The sequence below is a fragment of the Cystoisospora suis genome, assembly GCF_002600585.1.
Source record: "Cystoisospora suis strain Wien I chromosome Unknown contig_4217, whole genome shotgun sequence".
NCBI lineage: Eukaryota > Apicomplexa > Conoidasida > Eucoccidiorida > Sarcocystidae > Cystoisospora > Cystoisospora suis.
Window position 1 is genome coordinate 19538 of NW_027157009.1, and position 17101 is coordinate 36638.

At 53.0% G+C, this 17101-nt stretch overlaps 2 protein-coding genes across 2 annotated transcripts in view; one reads left to right on the top strand and one right to left on the bottom strand.

Moving 5' to 3' along the window:
* The first annotated feature begins 342 nt into the window (after positions 1-342).
* CSUI_007829 (uncharacterized protein) lies at positions 343-14311 on the top strand. Its single transcript, XM_068067972.1, has 13 exons — positions 343-2517; positions 3415-3669; positions 4393-4551; positions 5230-5312; positions 6082-6128; positions 6739-6805; positions 7421-7670; positions 8216-8770; positions 9856-10711; positions 10928-11313; positions 11711-11899; positions 12679-13495; positions 13974-14311. Exons 1-12 carry the CDS (start codon positions 1471-1473, stop codon positions 12808-12810), a joined length of 4026 nt encoding a protein of 1341 aa, XP_067920048.1. The 5' UTR covers positions 343-1470; the 3' UTR covers positions 12811-13495; positions 13974-14311.
* Positions 13465-17101, bottom strand: part of CSUI_007830 (zinc finger ccch domain-containing protein 69-like) — a 14402-nt gene continuing 10765 nt past the window's right edge. Inside the window, exon 11 of the mRNA XM_068067973.1 lies at positions 13465-16976. Coding sequence (XP_067920049.1) covers positions 16759-16976 — 218 coding nt within the window. The 3' untranslated portion in view covers positions 13465-16758. The remainder of the gene's footprint in view (positions 16977-17101) is intronic.

Sequence of the window (17101 nt, forward strand, 5' to 3'; positions counted from 1 at the left end):
GACTAGAGGCAAGGTGCTGGCGCGCTGGTTCAGCCACGAACGACGCTGCTGTCAATTACAACTGGGCCCACGCTTGCCAAATTTGAAAGGACAGCTCGTTAAAAGGGAGAAGCCGCCGTGACGAGAAGATATGACAAGGACAGAAGAATAGAATACCAGTTCAGTGGCTGGTATTACCTGCAGGGGTTCACACTGCGCGTTGGCTTGTCGAGCGGCAGCGCAACAGCGATCACAGTTTCGCAAAAATTTTGCCTAGGTCTTTCTCTTCACAGCTGAATCAAGGAGACACGAGTGTCAATTGGCAGTCAAGGAGAAGAAGAGAGCAGACATTGCTCGGCAGCAACTTCGAACCCGGAACCTCTCCGCCCAGTACTACGCCTGCTTTGCGTAGCGGCCCGAGGAAGGCAGTCCGCTCGTCTTGGCAGCCTCGCTCTCCCGTGACAGGTGCGAGCTCACTGGAAACCCCAGGACCGGGTGTAAAGACACGAGTCCGGTAGACATGTCGAAACACTAAAATGAATAACAAAGCTACAGAGCTTGAATGTGGACCCGTTCTAGGCATCCTCGACAGATCAGCGGATGGGGCTGCGTAGCGGATGCAGTCTCTTTAGCCAAACGAGTGCGAAGGAAACGGCGTTAAAACTGTCAAGATGCATGCATTCAATACAACGAAGGCCTTTCACACTGGGCCTTGGGGAGGTTTCCCGGACGCCCTTGCAAAGCGTGCTGGCTGTTCCGTACAGTTTTCTCTCTCCACTGCCGAGGAAGTAAACGCGAATATGCCCCGTCATCGCTGTTTTTTTCATGTCCCCGTTGACACACGGAGAGAGGCCAGGGCATGCTCCGGTACACGTGACTCTCTCTCTAAAACTCCTATCGTGATGCTTCGGCCCCTTCTCGCCATTCCTCTTCACATACAACTATATGAAACTTCCAGAGAAACTTTAGTCAACTGTAGAAACTCCCGTCCAACGTCCCTACGTCGCCTGGTTTTCAGCAAGAGCGAATCTTGTGCTCTCCTAATTCGCGCAGTCGCTGCTGGCGCTGTTGCGCTGCGTCTCGATAGGAGCTGCCTGAACGTTAGACGAGCCACAGGTACTATAGTAGCTTCCCCTGTGCTCCCGAGTGCCCGAACGCGCCCCAGGACCAAGGAGAATCGCCACACGTACATGAACACCACACCACCATACGCAGCTATCTGTAGACTTTCATTTCTGAATGGCCCCCCCTTCAACCTTGCTGTCCGAGTATGCTTTCCTGCCCTTATCAATCTTTGTCGGGGCCTGTGCGTTAGCCTTGTGTCGCCTCTTTGCGTCTCTGCGGTTTTGTTCTGGCTCTGCCCCCTCTCCTAGCCCTCCTACTTGCTGTCTCCCCCCGATGTTTTCCGTCCTCTTTCTTTGACGGGTCTCCCAAGGGGTGGGCAGGAACAGACAAGCCCGTTGTCGCCTAGCATTCTGCTCTTCTCTAGATATGACAGCTTCGAACAAGGACGGACACGGCCCGAGCGGGTCCGAACAATTGCCAGGTGGGGAAAGCAGCAGCTCTGCTTCTCGGGGCGATAGAGACTCGGCGCAACTCTCTGACGGGTCGTCTCCTTCCTCCTTCAAGAAGAGACGTCTGTCCGGGGAAGGGCGAGTGAAAACCCAGTCAGACTCCGTGTCGTTTCCGACTCTTGGCCAGCGGCACCCTTCTGATGAGGAAGGCCTGCCGATCAACCCCTCGGCAAAGGCATGCGCGATAAACAAAGGAAGGGTTTCAAAGGAGGGAGAGCCATACCCAGATGTGCAGGAGGGACACGGGGACAATGGAGGGGACCAATCAGACGACGGACGGCTCCTGAAGGGCGTTGCCCAAGTCGAGCAACAAAAGCTCTATCAATACTTTTTGCCTGATGGTCTCCTTGATGATTTCGTTTGTGCGGCATTATCCTTGGATGAGAAGGAAAACAGCCGCGACAGTTCTCGTCCACTTGTTACGGATGCTGTTGACCGCGCGTCTCTCAGAGCGTTTGCATCTGTTTTCTATCTCCTCGTAGAAGGGAGGGGCATCTCGGCAGAGGATCTTCAGAGGGCCTCCGCAGCTGATAAGCAGGCGGCGACGAGGCAGCTTCACATATATGACCGAGATGAGCGGGAGGAGGAAGAAAATCAACTGAACACGTTCTCTAGATCCTCTACTCATCCTCCAGGAGAGCGGGGGGTCCCGGGAATGTCTCGGACCAAGAGTACTGATGGCCCAGATCGTGGGGAGAAGAAGAAGATCGAAAGAACCAAGAAAGTGCTTGCAGTCGAGCTAGCATCCTCTCCTGTTGTTTTCTTGAGGGGTAAACACAGCAGGGAAGTGCTTGTTCAGCAGCTCCTTCGCAGACTCCGCGGAAGTGGACAGCCGAGAGGAACAGATGAGAAGAACTGCGAAAGACAGACAGGAAGTCAAACAGCCTCTGCTGCTGCTGCGAGGGCGGCTTCCCTGTTCGAGGCATGGATGAAAGCCCTGAAAATTTTCCTCTCCTTTCTGACTGTGAGTGTTTTTTTCTGTCTTTGTCGTCTGTGTTCTCAACGTCGGTACATTCGAACCAATTAAACCGGCCATGTGTGTCTATGCTACTTTGTCGTAGTGGTGATGGTGCTGAGGCTACCGTGAGCTGGTTTGCCGATTCTCCCCCAGAGAGGCCTCAGACAACGGTTCGTGTCTATTCCGCTGTTCACCAGTGCGACTGTGCACACACCGCAGTGTTCACTTCTCACGTTTCTCCCGCATGCGTGCTGTTTTCAAGCAGTCAGGCCAGGGGTTTCTCTTCTCTGCATTCTTTCCTGAATCCAAGGTGCCAATTTGAGAGACTCATTCCACTTCTTTTTCTGTTCTTTCTTTAGCAAGGTTGTGGCCGAGTCAGTAGTGAGTCGCTTAGGTAGATACAGGACTCCCGTATGTTGCCCTCTGCATTGTCCAGGTTTCGAGTCACGGTTTCGACTATGTATGTGTTATTTCGCCGAGTAATTGCATTTTTGTCGCGAGCAGATGGATAGTCTCGGCTCCTTTCCTGCTTAAGCCCTACCTCAGCCTGCCCATGCTAGATGGTCACGAGTGAGCTTCCAGCAGGACAGCGGTTGTTGTCGCTCCTGGAAACCTCGTCACTAATACACAGGAATCTGTACCGAGAGCGTACATAGATCCCTCGCACGCGGGTTGAATTGAAAGCTTGGTGACAGCCTTCTCCTTTTCTCTCGTGGTGCTGGTTTAAAGGGAGACCGTAGGTGGCTTCACGCAGGCTGCTCCCCGTGTAGATGTGTCCTCGTGTCAATTGCATGGAGATTCGTCTCCTGTGCAAGCACGGTTTCAGCGTCGAAACTCTATACGGGGGTTTCTGTGCGAGAACAGGAGGTCTTCGTTGATGGTTACCTGCTGTTTTCTCATTAGGGCAGCTCAATGATCGGCAGACACGCCAAATCAGCCGCACTTGTCGCGGTGTTTGATCTTCTTCTTATCCTGCTTTCTCCCGACGAGCATGGTGTGAAGCCGAATAAGGCGCAGGACAACCCAGGGGATGCTGATGGTAAACTGACAGTAGCCAACGACAGTTCTCCCAAAGGTGGAAGTCGAACCCTAGTAGATCTCTCGCGGCCTGTCCTGGACTTCAACAACTTCGTTGATCTTCTAGTTGAATTCGTTCGTGTAAGCTCGACGGAAAGACAAGCCGAGGGTTTCATGTGAGCTGAGCTGTTTGTCCGGCGGCAGTGTTTTTGATCTTAGAAGGGAGAAAATGCCTTCACAACACTTACCGTTCTCTTCACCCCGACGTGTTTGTGTGGCAGCGCACACTGGCGAACCGCTAGGAACGAAAATGTGTAGTTTGAGTGGACGTGAACTGCCCCGCGCCGTTACCTTGTGGCACGTCGGCTCCTCGGCGTATCTGGAACAGCAGCAGTAGCCTTGCATCGGAGGCGGCGTGACGTGTCCGGAGGTACATCAGGTGGTGGTAGCGGTGCGAACTGAGCGGCCGAACGAGGTAGTGGAGAGAAAGTTAAAGGGCTTTTGGAGTTGTCTGCACTGGTCACAGTTGTACCACTGTCAAGGCTAGCTGCAGTGTGACAGGCGCGAGCGAGTGTTCATCAAACCGGTGTATCCGACGAGCTTCCGAGTTGCGAAAAAGACGTCCATCTATACTACCGCGTAGCAATATGCGGTGGATCTGTCCTTACATCGGTGACATTCTTTGTGGGAAGAAGGGATGCCCTGTAGTAGTATTTCTAGGGAAAACAGCATCCCCTTGTATATGTAGACACCAAACAGACACGAAGCGAATTCCACGAGAACTTCGTCGATTTGGAGCAGCTACGTCATGAACATACTACCTGGGTTGGTTGAGGTCTCTCACCACGGGTGTTGCTCTTCCAGGTTCTGCCTCTTAGCGAAGTTGGGGCTGTGATACAGTTTCTCGAGGAGAACAAGAGTAACATCATCTCTGCTTTTCATCGGAAGGGTCGGGAGTATCTCTCTTCGCCGACAAGTTCTGCCAAGCAGGCAGATGCGGCTCAAGCCAAGCGAGTCCTGCAAGTAAGCCGCTGCCAGGCGTTCTGGTGTGAGTCCAACCCAGAGAAAATTTTCTAAGGGGCGCTGTGGTCATCAGCACATTTTATCAACCGAGTCCCGGGTGCCCTGTGACCCTCGCATTTCCTTTATATTGGCATGTCGGTAGCTTAAGGTTTCGTTCTTCGGTGTGGACTGCAAGGCGGACTTTTTCTGTGTGATCTCTTTGATAGTCTCCACCTGTGCTTTGGAAATCTTTTGTTCCGTCGCCGGCAACGCCGACCATCTAGGCGATTCTTGTGTGACGTCTTGGTCACGTGACATCTCTCCTGGACTGGCGGGGTTTGTCGGGAGAAATCTGGGGTTGCCTGCTTCTGTGGTGAAGCAGGCCGGGCGGAGGGGGAACCGATCTAGAGTCGCCTTTCTTACCTCGGTTCCCTGCCGGCCCCTGGAGGTATCGGCTTTCGTTTGCACGGTTGAAAGAGAGGTTTGATATACGTCGACATATGTAGCGTCTCTTTCAGAAATCAGCTCGGCCCACTTCCTTTCCAAGAAAAAGAAACGCGTGTCTCGCTGTTCCTCAGACAGTCGATGGGTCGTCATCTTCCATGTCCCGGGCGGATTAGAACGTTTAAAGCGCACGACAGGGTGGAATTCGTTCTCGCCAGAGAGGGATGATGTGTTCTTTCCCTGCTGTACAAACAGGCTGCAGGAGCCAAGGTGATCGGCATGGTGAAAAGCATCGAAGAACCGCTAGTCCATGCAAACGAGAAACAGCATGTTTTTGCGTAAGAAGGGTGGTCACAACACTGCTCTGACACTATGGGTAGGAGTAAATCTTCCCTAGGCAGGCAGCCAAGGAGGGGGCCAAATGAGAGTTCTCTCGTTTCTCATCGTGAGTCATTCTCCGCTCATATACAGGAATCGTCATAACACAAGGTCGCAATCTCGTGCTTCCCGCCTTGTGCTTGGTCCCGCTGAGTGGTGGTGCGGATATGAGGCGACTGGACACTTTTTTGTGCTACTGTACTCTACAGTGTTGCTTTTCTTCTGTCCGTCTGTTCCCGCGGCATAATACTGTAGTACATGGAGGCGTTGACGTAAGATCGCGTCTCGGTCGCAGTGCCCAACTTGCTGGAGATGGTCGATGCGTCTTTGCCGCTGAGTTTACCGGGTATCTAGTATGGTCTCGATTGTTATGCGCTACTGGGGACAGAGGAGCTCCACGTTGCTCTCTTGGGCTTGCAGCAATCGTTGTACCTGACACCCGTAGATGCTGTCCATCGCTGTTATTGATGCAATAGCCCCCACGGTGCCCCATGTTTAGCCAAGTCGAGTTCACAACGCCTCGTCGTCTATATACATTTATACCCACCACGCCGTTCACAGGCTCACTTCTTACAGCAGTGTATGTCCAAGTTGTAGTCTATCCGTCTTACCGCTTCTGGTAGGCTTTCATTTTTGTTAAAGCGGGAGGCTTGTGTAGGGCTTCACGAGCTGAATCTAAAACAGCTGAGCTTTCCGTGTGCGTTTCGGCCTGACTTGTTCTTTCTGTAGACTTAGGCGGTTGCTCATGGATACCCTCTCGCTCACTCATGCAGGCCGTAAGCGAAGCGATTCTTCAGAACGGGCGTGGTAGAATGTACTCGTTATGTCGACTTGGCAGATGGGAATAGTTTCTGCGAAGTTTGTTTACATGCACCGGAACGCGAAGGCAGATGTTTCCGAGAACTCTCAACGCTGGTGTCCCTGTTGCTTTGTCGGAAGCAAGGCCAACTGTAGCGAAACCCGGTCGACGTCACACCCGCGTGTCGGTGTACGTGCGATGCGGCGTGACTTTCCCGCTGTCTGCTGATCCGTAGGACACCTGTCATCGACACGGGTGAGGGAAGAGAGCACGTGGTCTTCAAATCTTTTAAGCGTGACCGGCATGCTCGCCTCTCATTTCGCGCGATGTGTGGGGTTAGCTACACTGCCTGCTTGGAGGTTACCATGTTGGAGTGATGCCCATTCGAGGTTTTCAGGCTGCTGTAGAGCTTCACCCGCTCGCAACACCTTCCTGCTTTGTATGTTTCGTCTCTTGCCTGGATGACACTCCGTTGTTTCCGGGATCTCCTTACGTGCATCTGTGTACATTTGGTCTCATATAGTGCAGCCCTGTTTCTTTTTTGTTTGCGATTGTTCTGCTTTCTGGCTTAAACCGCTCTCTTTCAGTGTCGAATAGGACGATGCAGAAGGCAGAGACATCGACAGTCGTTCTCGACTCCCTCGAAACGTGGAAGTAAGCCTTTCTGTACGCCATCAACAGCCGTCGGCATTTCGGTACTAGCCGCTACCTGTCTTGTTTTCTAGGCATGATTGTGTTGTGATGTCCAAGTATGTGACAGAAACGGCTGAGGGAGGCTCACTGGCCTGCTTTTACCCAAACACGATTTCTTCTTTGTATCCCCTTTTCTTAGCGACATCGCTCTAGTCTTCTCTTCCTCTTTCGTCCTTCGCCCTTCCGGCCGCGCGGTGTGTCATTGTGGGGTTGTTATCGGTGTATGTATTCCTGGCCTATCAAAGTGAGAGGGTACACGAAGAAGCCGTCGTTTCGGCTAGGTCTGGTTTCAGGAAGGACACGGGGAGGGAGGGGCTTTACTTTCTTAGCCGTGCCCGCGTGTCATAGACAAGCAAACTTACACCGTCGTCATCGCGTTGCTCGATGCCTAGAATACTGGATTCCTGAGGGTGCCTGGAGAAGCGGAGTCTTCTCATGTATGATAGGATCAAGAATGGGGGAGAGGGTGAGCGTGTCAAGGCACCAATGTGCTTCGTAGACATGAGCTTTACAAAGTAGGGACCGCGCAAGTCGCGTCCCCCCTTCCTGTGCGTTTCTCTTCTCTGCCCACTTAAGGTCGCTAAACCAACTGGAGACGGCTGACGCCGCTGATCCTGGAGTCTCGGCGACGCCTGGCAGTAATCTCAGCCCGAACAAAGTTTCGGCGACGAGCCATTCCACCTCAAGCGGAAGCACCCCGAAGGTGGACAAAACGGCAACAGGAGCAGCACCCGATTCTGGCTATGACGAAACCAAGGGTGATGCAGCGTCAGCCTCCACGGCGCCGTGTTCATACTCGATTTACGCAGCATACGGCAAAGCCTTGGTAAGGACCTCTTCCAATGTCAGTGATGAGTGCCAGCAGTGCAACGCGCTAGAGTTCACGTATTTCCGGAAGCGGGGAGGAGACTTTTAGTTGTGTCGTTTTTTGACGTTGTGATGGAGTTTGTTGTGTACGTAAGTTGGTCCGCAAACTTCTCCTTCTAAACGGCGTACGGTACAGGATGGACCTCCAGCGTGTCTTCAGAGGGAGTATGCGTGCGTAGGGTAACTCTGTTGTTATACTCACCAACAGTGTATTGTCTGTGCGGTCGTTTCAAGCCAGCGGAGATATTTTGATATTCGAAGGGCTTCCATGTTGTCTCGTATGTAGCCTCCTACATAGCTGAAGGAAGCCAGAAACGGGGTGTCTCAGACGCAGAGGTGAACGGGGAAGGGCTGCTTTTTGTTGTGTTGTGCCATAGCTTGCATAAGAAACAATCCAGTACATTTTGACCAGCTTAGGTATATTGTGGTGTGCATCTTCAAGCATGCTCCATAGATGAGGTGCTTGCATCTGTCTCTTTTTGACGAATGCCTGGTTTTGTACAGCCTTTCCTTCAGTCACCCGATCTTGTTTTGGAACAGAAGAGCGAAGTCCTAGCCGGAACTTTGCAGGCACTGGAGACGCTGTTAGCGTACTTCGAAGAACACCCAACAACGGGATCCTGCGACATCACTCGACTTGCGACCGGTGATGATTCGACTCTCACAGAAACAAGCTTCGCTTCTTTAGGGGACAAAGCGGCTGAAAACTTGCTTCTCCTGAGCTGTTGTGGAGGCATACCAGATTACCTCTCTGCGGGGGCGTTCCGTGAGCGCGTAGATACCACGTTCTTTCGCCGCGAGATCGTTACACGGGCGGCGGTGGCCTTTCAGTTTCTAGGAAGGGCGGTCGCCGCCGGTTGCGCAGATAAAAAGGACCAAGCTGGCGATACATCATCGACAGGTGGTAGTACTAGTGGTGGTGTTGGCAGTGCAGGTCAAGGTAGCGCTCCAGCCAGTACGAAGAAGGATGGTCAGGCAGGGGTCCGGGGGGAAACTGGCCTAGCAGCTCAGCGTCTTTATTCTCGAATTCGGGATAACTTCAAGGCGCTCGATGAGAAGGTACGTACACTATGGGGAAGGATGTCCTTCCAAACGCGGCACTGGGTAAACTCCTGCACTTATTTGATATTTCGCTGCGAATTTAAAGCCTTCTATTCCGAGTGTCCATGAATGCAACCACCTTACAGCGAGATGCGCGCGTTTACGCGGTTTCTGCCTCTGTACAGCCACTGCGTGTTTAAGGAAGAATGATACTAGCAGTGAAAGAGAGAAAAATAACAGTTGGAGTGGTGTGGGTGATACAGGACCCGAAAGAAGAAAGTGAGCTTTTTGTTTTCTGAGGCCTCCTAGTGTAATCAGGAAGCGGTCTTCGTTTACTCTAGAAGTGGCCCGATGACGGGAAAGTTTTTCCTTTCACCGTGGTATCTGCTCTCAGTTGTGCTGGGCACTGCACTGAACTTCAGAGAAACATGTAATTCTTTCTTCATCAAACAATCTGGTATCACTTGGGGCAGTACGCGGACGCTACAGAGCTGGTAAAGCCGGTGGTAGAGCTCCTCCTCAAGTCTCGAGCCGCACGATTGTGATTGCTGGCGCAAAGCCTGCTTAGGCTGCCGATGTGTGTGTGTGTGTGTGCACATTCGCTGGTTCTAGTGGACGGTTTAGATACAGAATGACAGCGGTGCCGTCTTGACTGTTGCCCGCTTGTACTTCTGCTTGGACCCCTGCCATGCCAGGGAGTTGCGACGGCGAGAAGTACTGAAGAATTCCATGCCTTGATTAGTGTGACGTTGGGGCGGTAGGGCGTGAAAGAACTCTGTTAGGTTTGGATCGTGGGACACCTGCCGTACCTCGATAACGCTACGTCCTCTTTCGTGTCTTCACCTGCGCCTATATCTTACCCGTGTTTGGAGCGTGATTTGTAACCGACTTCAATGTTCAGTATGCTTTCTGCTGTCCCAAGTAAACCTTGTTCGGTGAAAGCTGTATGCATTTGTCGTTCTTCCCGGTCCGTTGTGTACCTCTCGGTGGGTATCGAGCAATTCTGTAGACACGTAGCGATGGTGAAGAGATGCGAGTAGCGCCGTACCAGCCGTTTTGAGGGAAAAGTGTAACACTGCTTTGGAGCGTTTTCTTTGCCACAGGAGAAGAACTCTCTCACAGCTCTTGAAGCGCGCGTGTGGTCACTGGCTGGGAAGGTCTTCGCGCCCGCTACCTTCCCGCCGCTATCGTCGACATCTCCAACTGACGGTGTCCGACAAAATACTTCGCCAGTCGCTATTCCAAGCATGGCTGTCGCTGCGTCGGAAAACAATGCAAGGAGATGGGGTGCCGGCTTCACATCGGTCAATGACGACGATGTTCTCTTCTCTTCTTCCCGGCGAAGTAGATATGAAACCGTCAAAGAGCCAAACAGTCTTGAGAAGCTTCTACAAACCGAGCATTTGTGGGTATATTGGAAGGAAAGGAACTGTTTTGATTCAGTACTAAAGCCCCTAGGCAACGACCAGCTCACTTACTCGGAGAGGGATGTTTGCGATGAAGATCTTCTACCATTTGTCGTTCAGTGTGCCGTGAGCACGGCCCAGCGGGGGTTTACCGGGAGAGACACGGAGAGATCTGATCCTCCGCTAGCCGCCTCTGGTAGCCTCGGTAGTTCAAGTGCTTCGCCTGGAATTGGTACGGGTGCCTCAGGAGAGAGTGCTCAGAAGGGAGGCCAAGCGGGACGGCAAAAAGCACAGGGGCCTGGGGACGAAAAGAAAAGTGAACATGTAGCCGGAACCAAGGACTCTGAGAAGTCCGCGGCAGCGTCAACTTCTTCGAGTCTCTCTGCTGGGCAGTCGTCGAGCAGCACGTCAAATCTCGGCAGTGAGACCGGGGAAAAAACTCGAGATGCAAAGGAGAAAGTTCTAGAAGAAGCACGGAGGCTCGCGCAGCAGGCAGACGCCCCGGGAGGATCGTGTTGCTTTGAAGACAGTCCAGGGACCAAGATGACTCGAGGTAGGTGACTGCGTTTTTGCTGAGTTAGAAGGGTGTCTTACCTACCCGATTCCACATAATTTAGCGTCCACACACACACCTTATCAAGCATCAACGTACACGACTTTTCACATGCCAGCGAAGAGCGTATACGTTAGATTGACGCGCAGGAACAGGTTGCGTGCTACTGAATTCCATCCGTCTACAGGCCTGGTTCTTGTCATGCTGTGATCACAGAGACGGCGGCAATGCGGAGGTTTATTCGATGGCTGCGTGTGTGGGAAAAGAAGGCTGAAGCAGAACAAGACGACAGTCTGCTTCGCTCCGCCAGCGGCCTGTCTAGTCCTCCGGGTTCGCCCCGTACTCCGAAACTTGCAGCGGATGAAACACAAACCGGTGAAGTGTCCCGGAAACCTCTCGCGTTCCCCGACCCTGTGACTCTCCTTCGCCAGGCCGACGAGTGGTTTTGCAGCACGGAAAAGCAAAACCTGGATAACTACAGAAATGTACGGTTTGGTTCGTCGGTTCGCAGTATTGTTTCGGTGCTGACTTCTCTCCATGCCCCGTGGTTCACACAGGGTCGATCTGCGGCTCGAGACCATGCATGGAGAGAACGTAGCTGCGTAAGAGCTAAGTATATCGTGTTTCCGCTCAGGTCCTCCTCGAGTGAGATTGGCGGAGTGGTAGATGGATGGCCGCATCCATAGCAATACGGAGATGCGCAGGACACAGTAGTTGGCCTTATCCCGTAGTTTTGTGGCGTGGGGGCGTGTCGGTGTGTATATGCCCGAGGTTGTTAAAATGGACCAGGATTTCTGGTGTGTTTGTCCAAGTGCAGGAAAGCGTGTAAACCCTGCAAAACAGACTGCCACATTGAGATGCTAGAGGGCGGCGGTAACATCGGTGGATGGAAAGCCGCCTGGCTGCGTCTAGTCTGACTGCTTGAGGTTGGAGTGGCCATTCAAGTGCGGTATCTGGTGCCATCCCGTCGATACCCTGCCTGTGTGGCTTTCTGCGCAGCTGCTGTTCATCGAAAAGCTCCGGCAGAAACTCCGCGACTATGTCCAGAAGCTCGATGACGACGACAATCCTGACAACGGTGTCGAAGAAGACGAGAAGAGCAAAAATAACCCGCTCTTCTGCTTCCGGTTGCAGCGTCTCTTTGGTATCTTCTACGGAGACGCGTACTGCGCCATGGCATACAAAGACGTGAGCTCTTCTTTTACCCTTCTGGGATGCCGTGGGCGTGCAGCGTTCGCTTGTTTTTTTGTTCGAAAATTCTGTACACGCACACTCACGTGTTCCCAGAAAGAGCAAATACGCATCAAGAGCGCTGGCGGTTGTTGTTGTATACGAGAAACACTGAAATGTGTGCAAACTCTCCCGGGCCTCTTGGTGGTAAGGCAGGCTTATCCCTACTGAGACAGGCTGCGCTGTGCGGTTCGGCTACCCGCTTTTTCAGTCCGCTATTTTTAGTGGGCGTTGCGGTAGGTCAGGTAAGGCTTCTAAGCCGGAGCGTCTGGGGTGTGCTGGCCAGAGAGTAACAGACCGTGATACAGAAAGATAGAAACATAGATTGAAGAGAGGTAGATAGATTACAGAAGATACGCTGCCGTCTTCAGCTTCATGACGATATCTACAGTTTCCTAGCTCATTGTTTGTGAGCGTTGTCGGACACTGAGCAGTGCCAGGCCAAACGCGTCTCCTTTGATGAGAGCCCAGGTCTCAGCTTGACAAGTGAAAAAAGGAAGGTAGCTGAGCTCGTGGGAGTCCAGAAAAGAGACGGGCAAGCTTCCCTGTTTGGTCACTGCTCCTGTTGTCTGAGGGTGTGGCGGTGACGCTCATGTAAGATGTATGGCTTGTGAAAAGCAGGTCGCAATAGTTTCTAACCTTCATCTCTGAGGCCACTCTTCCCTGGAGTGGACATGGAATGGACACTGTGACAGTTTGTGGCAGTTTCTTGTGGCATTGTCTGTGTTGTGGCCCAGACAAGATGCGAGGATTTACGTCAGGCAATCTCAGATTATGATAAGGGCGTGTTGAAGCCCGGGATGACTCAGGTGGCAGCGAAGGCTTCGAATAGTACGCCTCGTAGCACACAGAGTGGTTCGAACAGTTGATTCACAGCCGACTGTTGCGAGACCTTTTCGCTTCGTGCTGTTGCATTTACGGTATGTGAATTTCCAACTCCGCGTGCAGAGTTGTAGTAAAATCATCATCATGACTCATTGTCCGGTATGACCGATGGCGACAAATTCTCGTGTTGCAAGTCGTGCTCGGGCACAGTTGCCATGGCGTGCGTGGAAGACATGAAACTCTCTGACTCGTGCCGTTGGATGAGGCAGCTTTTTTCAGTCTCGATTCCTTCTTTCCAGCTGGAAGCACTCCGTGGCTCGAACTACGATCATAATATGCGCGGGAGGAACGCACGTGCTTCTTACTGACCATGCAAGCATCACCGGTGACACTCCTCTGTCAGAAGTTACGATTGCGATGTGATACGCCGTTGCCTCCGGAGCAGTCGAGGCATCATGTGGGGCGGATGTGTAGCAGTGTAGACCCCAGAGCTCGGTTTGGAGCGGAGAAGGGAAATTTGTAAGACGACTCCACTGCATGCACAGTACGGTGACGCCTCTCAACTGTACGCCCCCCCTCCGGTTTTCCAACAAGTGCCGCCAGGTGCCGGGGAGGACTGTGGCAATAGCAGGAATGTGATGTCAGCAGGGTATTTGAAGCGCCGCTCCGGACGCCAGCGTGAGAGGGGTCTTCCGGTTGAGAGGGGAAGCCTGGGAAGCAGTTTGGTTGGTAAGCTGTATGAAAGCTCCACGTTTTATAGCCGTTCACTTTCTACCCGTACGGCAAAGAAAGACACCTGTACATCGAAGCAGAGTTTTCAGGGTGCTGTGTTTTTGCGCAAGAGGCCAGGCACTAGAAAGCTGACCACCTTCAGTGGCGCTTCGCCGCTGCCTGGCCATTCATACTTCACTACGCGAGGTACTCAGTGTACGATTCTAGTCACGAGCTATAGTCCACTGGAGCTGTCTCTCTTCACATTGGCCGCCCGTTCACGAAGTAGCCAAGCGATTCAAGGACGAACTATGGTTAGACTGGAGTTGTAGCTTTATGCGAGCAAACTAAGGCAACTGCAGCACTTTGTTCATGAAACACGGCGTCTAAGCACGGGCAATCCAGGCCAAACAGGACGGTCGGCCCGCCATGGCATACTGAAGAGGATCACAGTAGCTGGAACCAGAGCTTCTTGTTTCTTCATGGTTTCGATCAGGTGTTTGCGGGGGGGTTTCCCTGGAGGCTGTTCGCCGTCGAGCACTATCTGCATGTCCACCGTATGAGAGGGAGGAATGGGCCGATGTTTCTCAGCTTCGTTTTGGAGCTTCCTGGCAGGCTGTGGAGCGCATAACTCTTTGGTCTTTGCAAAAAAGTTGCTTGCATATCTACCAATCGGCATCCAAAGAGGCGGGTGTTTTGCTTACTTCACGGGCAACGTCGGTCGTACCTCAAAGACCTTGAGTCGAATTGCTAAAGCCTTTGCCCTGACCCGTTTTCTTCGGAAACTGGATCGCCCGAAACGCCTGTCGTTCAACGCAGTAGACGCTCCCGGCTGACTGTAGGATGCTGACTTTTCCCTGCGGTCACCGTCGCCTTTTCTTGTATCGGCGTAATCTCACCTCGCCGAACGGGGTTCTTGTGGTTCTCATCCCCATGCGAGGAACGGACACACCGGGCCTCGACGCGACCTGACTGACGCCTTCCGTTGTCGAACACGCTGCACGCTTTACCTCTACGCCGGGCACTCTGGATAGCAACCTGTCTTCTGCTTCTCAATAGAAGAACGTCGTTGAAAACCGAGCAGTTTAATCACCTTTCGGCTACTGTATTTGCCGCTGTGACGAACACAGAGTTCTCTCTACACTGCGAAGAGCAACACACGCCTGCTCGCTTAACACGACGACTTTGGCCCGAACCACCGAAATTAGAAGCCCACTTGCGACACACAAGCTGGAATTAGACCCTCTTTGTTTGGGCCATGTGCACGTTTGTGACTCGGAGTGCAATCATCGCGTTGAATTCTGTTTGGGTTTCGTTTGCCGAGTAATCACGTGGAGATGTATGCCTGGGAACACCAGCACCCTATCCGCAAGGTCAATGCCGACTTGCGTCATTTCTCCTGTTCCGCACCGAGAAAGAAAACGGGACTCGGGGGGGGTAGCCGCGACACCGATGTGGCGCCCCTTCCGGGATTCTATCGATTACTAGCAGCCGGAACGAAATACATCCAGATGGCTAGCCACGGCTGTGATCCTCCCGCACATACACGAATGTGCAAACCACCCGGCAAGAGGCACAGCCAGCTGCGACCTGAAGTCCCATCCAGTCTCCCGCGAGGCTCCTCTGGCGTAGTCTCGGCGCGCCACTGCTCGCGCTGCCGAATGACCGTTAGGCCGGGTCGCAAATGAAACAGGCGCACTGCTGTCCTCGGCTCCTCCTGCCACCTAGCACCCCAGTTAAGTGAGATGAGTGATGACAGGTGTCGTGACTGGCTTCGTTGTTCATTCCCTCTGTAACCCAGGCCAGACCGACTGGCAATCCCTGCATGGGATTTGCCCACGCTGAGGATGGACGCTTTGCCGTAATGAGGGCCTGCACCCAACCAGAACGCAGCGGCCAGCGGCCCCGTTGGGGTCGCCTTCGGCTCGATACACCTGATAAAATACGAAAGTACGTGGCGCACCAACACCCCGGGTCAAAATAAAAGCTGCCTTGCGGTTGGTTTGCCGCCCTCTAGCCCTGGAGCCGGAACTCGATCCCCCATTCTTGAAACAGTAACCTCCACTGTTTATGTTGACTACGGCGTGGTTTCTCCCAGGATTTAGAGAGTGGATGCGCCTGGCTGAAGTAGTTGTCAGAAGCATCTGTTCCACGCGGCAAAAAGGTACTATCCACCGGAGACATTGCTTGAGCAAGTCCGTAGAGAGGCGCAGATGTTTCCCTTTTTCGCATAGGCGGCGGATATTGCACAAAACGACCCTCTAAGATCTTGAGACCGAAGGTACTGAGGAATACGTCATCTAGACCCGGTCGAGCTGCAACCAGACATAGAGATTTCTTCCCCGCTGACGAGATATTGCACGCCGGATCTCGGCCAAACACCTGTCAAGCCTTCACTCAAGAAAAACTTGACCGCGTTGCGGTTTTCATTCAATTTTTTTCTACGAGTGACCAACAATCCTGGGGTGCACCTCTAATTCCCTCGTTGCAGTTGCGAGCCGACAAAGAAATAAACGGTGCACATTCACCAACATTTCTAGGGCCTTCCGAAAACAGAATGCTTCGGCCGGCATCGGGGTACACAGCGCTACACACGTTTGTTCATGTGCGTATGCCTGACTATGCGGTATACTCCTCACAAAATATGTGAAAACTGGGACTCAGCAGATTCCACCTAGTGGCGTCCGCCCGGCCACTGTTACGCAAGCGGTCGCGCTTTCCCGTCTCACGCAAATATTCTACACTACACACGTAAGTGACACGTCTACTGCTGAAGCCTTGGCACTTTGGCACTTCTAACCGAATTCGGCGACTTCGTCAGAAACTGATCACCGCACCGGGCCCTTAAAGCGGTGCACCATTCATATCGCAAGCGACCGGAATGTCCGTTGTGGGAGAATGCTAGCTCTCGGAGGCCCTGCCTGCAAACAGAGGCCGTTCACTCCCTAAGCTCAGGTACTTTCGCACTATCCGCCCTATATCTACATGGCAAACTCGAGTCACTCACTGGAGTGGCACTGGGCCCCCAACGGCTGCCCTCCCCACAATCAGACACGAGACGAGCACCCCAGGGGGAACACTCTCTGAGAACGAGGTTTTCCCGTGGACCTCGAATTCTCTGCGTGGTCAACGAGTCAAACGTTCAACCCACCGTACTATGGATCACGACGCAACACGACCCAGACTTCTCGTCTGCTATGGCTGATCTCCCCAATCGTCCGACCAGGCTCCGTCCCCGCATGCGCTGTACTGAAGGAGACTAGGAGCTTCCTCCGCCCGCATCACATGAAGGGCTGTGCTTCCCCTGCATAACCTGCTACCTCATACGGGTGGAACTGCGGCATCGCAAAGCCTAAGTAGTCAAAGAGCGGTAAACCTGACATGGCAGTAGTCTCGTAATCTTCGAAATACTCTTCCTCGTACTGCTGGTATGGCACTGCGCAGTAAGGTTGAAGGCTGTTCAGCGGTAGGCTTCTCGGAGCCGCCGGAAGGTACATGCCTGACACCACATACGAAATCACAGCAGCTCCTGGCGTACACAAAGAAGCGAGTCAAAAGGACGGAAACACTACTCCGGCTTGGAGGCTCTTGAGAGCGAGCCTACGTTCTGACAACCTGCACTTT